The 6,120-nt window shown below is 46.0% G+C and overlaps 1 protein-coding gene and 1 pseudogene across 1 annotated transcript; both read right to left on the minus strand.

The window, feature by feature from the left end:
• Positions 1–2,914, minus strand: part of LOC124030036 — a 10,410-nt pseudogene extending 7,496 nt beyond the window's left edge.
• A 1,433-nt stretch (positions 2,915–4,347) lies between these two features.
• On the minus strand, positions 4,348–5,946 carry LOC124030037 (actin, cytoplasmic 1-like). Its single transcript, XM_046341555.1, has 3 exons — positions 5,480–5,946; positions 5,185–5,366; positions 4,348–5,074 (listed from the first exon to the last, which is right to left on the minus strand). The coding sequence occupies exons 1-3, from the start codon at positions 5,913–5,915 to the stop codon at positions 4,931–4,933; spliced, it is 762 nt and encodes a 253-aa protein (XP_046197511.1). The 5' UTR covers positions 5,916–5,946; the 3' UTR covers positions 4,348–4,930.
• Positions 5,947–6,120: the final 174 nt, after the last annotated feature.

A 6,120-nucleotide genomic window follows, 5' to 3' on the forward strand; every position in this document is an offset into this window, starting at 1 on the left:
GACACAGAGAGAGAGAGACAGACACAGAGAGAGAGAGACAGACAGACATAGAGACAGACACAGAGAGACAGAGAGAGACAGAGAGAGACAGAGAGAGAGAGACAGAATGAGAAACAGAGAGAGAGAGAGAGAGAGAGAGAGGAGGGAGAGAGTGGAGGGAGAGAGAGACAGACAGAATGAGAGACAGAATTACAGTTCTACCTAGTATTCACTGACAGACTTGATGAGCTGTTTTGACTGGTTTCCTCTACCCTCTGAGGACATGTAGAATTTAAATCACTGATAGGAGTTCCCTCTACCCTCTGAGGTTATGTAGAATTTAAATCACTGATAGGAGTTCCCTCTACCCTCTGAGGACATGTAGAATTTAAATCACTGATAGGAGTTCCCTCTACCCTCTGAGGTTATGTAGAATTTAAATCACTGATAGGAGTTCCCTCTACCCTCTGAGCACAAGTCTAGCTAGCCCGTGGTGTGACAGTTGGCTAGCTACTAGTCTTGATTAAATCAGGCTGTTATACAAAAGTCTAGCTAGCCCGTGGTGTGACAGTTGGCTAGCTACTAGTCTTGATTAAATCAGGCTGTTATACACAAGTCTAGCTAGCCCGTGGTGTGACAGTTGGCTAGCTACTAGTCTTGATTAAATCAGGCTGTAGTACACAAGTCTAGCTAGCCCGTGGTGTGACAGTTGGCTAGCTACTAGTCTTGATTAAATCAGGCTGTAGTACACAAGTCTAGCTAGCCCGTGGTGTGGCAGTTGGCTAGCTACTAGTCTTGATTAAATTGGCTAGCTACTAGTCTTGATTAAATCAGGCTGTTATTCACAAGTCTAGCTAGCCCGTGGTGTGACAGTTGGCTAGCTACTAGTCTTGATTAAATCAGGCTGTAGTACACAAGTCATTGGTACATACAGCCTGACACTAATGCAATGTCATGTAAATGTTCCTTTCAAGCGAAGAGAATGATGAATAAAAATAAATGTAAAAAATCCTCTACAGGTTGTCTTTGTGGTTGTCCTTCAGCGGCTCGAAAGTTTTCACAAAATATCCACAGGAAAGCTTTGTGAACCCAACTTTAGTTATTGTTATTATTGTTGTACTTTTTTAGAGCCAAAAGGTAGAGAGCGTCTATAGAAAGTCTACACTTATATATAAAAATGGTGGCGGCAGCATCATGTTATGGGTATGCTTGTCACCTGGGAAGTTTGTCAGGAACAAAGAAATGAACAAAGCCCAGGTAAAAAAAAAAAAAGCAAAACCCACTTCAGTCTTCTGAAAATCGAAACAATGTTGTTTTTTTATTCTGCAAGAACGGCTTTCCAAAACATGTTGAGTGTTCCTGAGTTAGTCTCAGTCCTGACAAATTTGCTCAATTTTTATTTTTTATTATTTTACAACTGAGACAAGGTTTGAATTTCGCTGAATTGGAACCCTGAATATAAGCCAGGCCTAGTCGCTCAACATCAGTGCCTGACCTCACTAATGCTCGAGGCTGAATGGAAGCAAGTCCCCACAGCAATGTTCCAACATCTAGTGGAAAGCCTTCCCAGAAGAGTGGAGGCTGTTATAGCAGTAATGTTCCTACATCTAGTGGAAAGCCTTCACAGAAGAGTGGAGGCTGTTATAGCAGCAATGTTCCAACATCTAGTGGAAAGCCTTCCCAGAAGAGTGGAGGCTGTTATAGCAGCAATGTTCCTACATCTAGTGGAAAGCCTTCCCAGAAGAGTGGAGGCTGTTATAGCAGCAATGTTCCTACATCTAGTGGAAAGCCTTCCCAGAAGAGTGGAGGCTGTTATAGCAGCAATGTTCCTACATCTAGTGGAAAGCCTTCCCAGAAGAGTGGAGGCTGTTATAGCAGTAATGTTTCTACATCTAGTGGAAAGCCTTCCCAGAAGAGTGGAGGCTGTTATAGCAGCAATGTTCCTACATCTAGTGGAAAGCCTTCCCAGAAGCCTTCCCAGAAGAGAGGCTGTTATAGCAGCAATGTTCCTACATCTAGTGGAAAGCCTTCCCAGAAGAGTGGAGGCTGTTATAGCAGCAATGTTCCTACATCTAGTGGAAAGCCTTCCCAGAAGAGTGGAGGCTGTTATAGCAGTAATGTTCCTACATCTAGTGGCCTTCCCAGAAGAGAGGAGGCTGTTATAGCAGCAAAGGGGGACCAACTCCATATTAATGACTTCCCAGAAGAGAGGAGGCTGTTATAGCAGCAAAGGGGAGACCAACTCCATATTAATGACTTCCCAGGAAGAGGAGGCTGTTATAGCAGCAAAGGGGGACCAACTCCATATTAAAGCCTTCCCAGAAGAGTGGAGGCTGTTATAGCAGCAAAGGGGACCAACTCCATATTAAAGCCTTCCCAGGAGAGAGGAGGCTGTTATAGCAGCAAAGGGAGACCAACTCCATATTAATGACTTCCCAGAAGAGAGGAGGCTGTTATAGCAGCAAAGGGAGACCAACTCCATATTAATGCCCAACAACGAGCAGGTGTCCAGCATACTTTTAGTCGTGTAATATGCCTACCAGATCAGATCTCTATTAATTAAGGAACATTTTAACGTGTCGTTTCAGACTGTAACTAACTTATATATTAAACATGAATTGCGTATTACCAGCCTGATTAAGCCGAATAGCCAGTTACCGGCTATCAAAAGCAAACATATAGCTTAGATAGCTAACAAGCTAACACTAGACAGCTAACAGTAAACTAGTTAGATTTTAATAACGTTACGCTGGTTTATTCTAACCAACCTGTACAATTTGATTGTCCATATCTTCATCCAATACTCTTCCGTTAACAGACGAAGTCATCGTTGTGTGTGTGTGTTTTTAATCAGTGCATGTTCTCTACCAGCAGAGAACTAGCTTCATGTGACAGGAACGACCGGAAGTAAAACGCTGCGTTTCACCGGAACATTGAGGACGGAACATTTTCCGGAAGTCACAGCAACAAAGTCTTCCCCAGAGGGGTTGTCTTCCCTATAAAAAAAACCCGAATGTAATTTCACTCCAAAAGGGTTAATACTAGTTAATAAAATAAATAACGTAAATTCTCCTTTGTTCATGTTTTCATTATGGTAAACAAGTTCCTACTTAAGAGGAAAGATTATATATTGCCTGTCTTGCTCAGAGATGAGAATCTATTATATCTGTGAATCTATTATGTAGCCATTATGGGGTCTGTGACAGAATGGGGATCGCCAGTGACGCAGTTTCAACTGTTCTGCCTTATTATTATTCGACCATGCTGGGCCACCCCACATGTGCCCTCTCTAATTCTCTCGGAGGACCTGAGCCTAGGACCATGCTGGTCATTTATGAACATTTGAACATCTTGGCCATGTTCTGTTATAATCTCCACCCGGCACAGCCAGAAGAGGACTGGCCACCACACACAGCCTAGTTCCTCTAGGTTTCTTCCCCTAGGTTTTGGCCTTTCTAGGGAGTTTTTCCTAGCCACCGTGCCACCGTGCTGTTTGGGGTTTTAGGCTGGGTTTCTGTACAGCACTTTTGAGATATCAGCTGATGTACTTGCCTATTTTGAGCCCCACATGTGGGTTTTCTGGGGGCTTTCCTGTTGAGGCCCATGTGTATCACAAAAATTCAACAAGGAGTGATTTGGAAGGAATCAGTAGCTAACTGCAAGCATTAGCCTGCTATTCCATCATTAGCCTGCTAGTCAAGTCTAAGAATAAGGGTCTCTTTTCCTATTATAAAATTAAACATTAAACATTGGCCATGCTGTCAATGAATGTAATTAAATTTAACTAGGCATGTCAGTTTATAACAAATTCTTATTTACAATTACTGCCTACCCCGCCCGGCCGACGCTGGGCCAATTGTGCACCACCCTAAGGGACTCCCAATCTTGGTCTGATGTGATGCAGTCTGGATGATTTGAAGCCACTTTCAAAACTGCTAACTTTAAACTGCAAAATCTGACTTGAGTTCAAGACAAATGGGAAAACACTTTGGAATCTTTCTTCCAAAAGGTCTCGTCTGCTACAGAAATGTAATATGCAGGGAGATCTGTATACTGTAGCTAGAATAATACTAAGGAGGTGTGTTGTGTAGGAAGCGGTTAGTAGACCATGTGCCCTCACCTAATCATTTTGGCCTACTGTTCTGACTTTGTTCTTTACTTGACTATATATAACCTGTTTGTGAGAAGTGTAATATTGTAAGAGCCTTCATTTCTCCTACGGTTCTGACTTGGTGTACAGGGAGAACACTAAGAACAGCCCATGTTCTGAATTCTGTCACTGTACTTCACAGTTCAGGAAGGCAGAAGGACCGGTACCCAGTACAACCAGATCAACACCATGAAGGAAGGCAGAAGAGAACACAACCATTTCAATAGACATGTGCACTTTATTAGTTGTGTCGGTCCACAACAGGAGCCCCCTGCCCCACCCTACACAAGCCCCAGAGAGAGGAACACCTCTCAGAATGGTCAAACATCTTTTTTTGCATAACAAACTGGACCATGTATCTATAAGACTGAAAATACAAAAACAATATTGTTTTTATATCAATTAAATCATTTACATTAAGCTTTTCCCCCCTCCACACAAAGCCCCAAATACAGCCCTATCCCCTAGGTGATGCACTAGATCCTATGGGCCCTGGTCACTAGCGCACTAGGTAGGGGATAGGGGCTGGACAGCAACACCTCCATAGAGGTCAATAAGGTGGTGGAACATCAACATTAAGACTAACTAAACAGGACACGTGGAGAGTCATGACCGTCAGACAACGACGACATCACATCCTGTCCATCCAGCCAAAACAGGGAGGGCTCTCAGACAGACCGACAGCAGGAGAAGACAACGCCAGTGTGGAGAGAGGGATGAGATCTGACAGGCAACACCGACTCAAGAGTCTTCATTGGAATGGGAAGGAGGAGAGAGAGTCTGTACGGGTCGCGGGTCGTTTTAGAAGCATTTACGGTGGACGATGGAGGGACCGGACTCGTCGTACTCCTGCTTGCTGATCCACATCTGCTGGAAGGTGGAGAGAGAAGCCAAGATGGAGCCTCCGATCCAGACGGAGTATTTCCGCTCTGGAGGGGCGATGATCTGGAGAGGAGAGACAGAGGGAAAACATTAGCATGAGTACAGACCTTCACACTGTAGCTCTAGAGCACCAGGTAACTACAGGAGGACGGTTCAGAGGTTTATTTAGTCACCTTGATCTTCATGGTGGAAGGGGCCAGAGAGGTGATCTCCTTCTGCATCCTGTCAGCGATGCCGGGGTACATGGTGGTTCCTCCGGACAGCACCGTGTTGGCGTACAGGTCCTTACGGATGTCCACGTCACACTTCATGATGGAGTTGAAGGTGGTCTCGTGGATACCGCAAGACTCCATACCTGGAGAGAGAGAGGAGACAAAATGGCCGTCACTACGGGGCAATCGCAACACACGATGGCTGCCAGATGGACACTCGATCAGCTGATCCAGAGAGGTTAGTTAAGAGACTCACCGAGGAAGGAGGGCTGGAAGAGGGCCTCCGGGCAGCGGAACCTCTCGTTGCCGATGGTGATGACCTGGCCGTCAGGCAGCTCGTAGCTCTTCTCCAGGGAGGAAGAGGAGGCAGCGGTGCCCATCTCCTGCTCAAAGTCCAGCGCCACGTAGCACAGCTTCTCCTTGATGTCTCGTACGATTTCCCTCTCGGCCGTGGTGGTGAAGCTGTAGCCGCGCTCCGTCAGGATCTTCATCAGGTAGTCCGTGAGGTCGCGGCCGGCCAGATCCAGACGCAGGATGGCGTGGGGCAGAGCGTAGCCCTCGTAGATGGGTACTGTGTGGGTCACGCCGTCACCGGAGTCCATGACGATACCGGTGGTACGGCCGGAGGCGTACAGGGACAACACGGCCTGGATGGCCACGTACATGGCAGGGGTATTGAAGGTCTCAAACATGATCTGGAGACGAGAGAGGAGAGGTATGAGTCACGGTGCCGAAGGACTACAGTAGAGACAGGAGTCACAGCACCCTATAGAACATGCTGTCCAGTAGAGACAGGAGTCACAGCACCCTGTACAACATGCTGTCCAGTAGAGACAGGAGTCACAGCACCCTGTACAACATGCTGTCCAGTAGAGACAGGAGTCACAGCACCCTGTA

This window comes from Oncorhynchus gorbuscha, unplaced genomic scaffold (genome assembly GCF_021184085.1).
Source record: "Oncorhynchus gorbuscha isolate QuinsamMale2020 ecotype Even-year unplaced genomic scaffold, OgorEven_v1.0 Un_scaffold_8977, whole genome shotgun sequence".
NCBI classification, from domain to species: Eukaryota; Metazoa; Chordata; class Actinopteri; order Salmoniformes; family Salmonidae; genus Oncorhynchus; species Oncorhynchus gorbuscha.

What these genes read in the sequence shown, in the direction of transcription:
- LOC124030037 (XM_046341555.1), bottom strand. Translation starts at nt 5,915, where the DNA reads ATGTTTGAGACCTTCAATACCCCTGCCATGTACGTGGCCATCCAGGCC. An exon ending in CTTCCAGCCCTCCTTCCTCG is followed by an intron (nt 5,367 to 5,479) that starts GTGAGTCTCTTA and finishes CTCTCTCTCCAG; the next exon opens with GTATGGAGTCTTGCGGTATC. An exon ending in CTTCCACCATGAAGATCAAG is followed by an intron (nt 5,075 to 5,184) that starts GTGACTAAATAA and finishes TCTCCTCTCCAG; the next exon opens with ATCATCGCCCCTCCAGAGCG.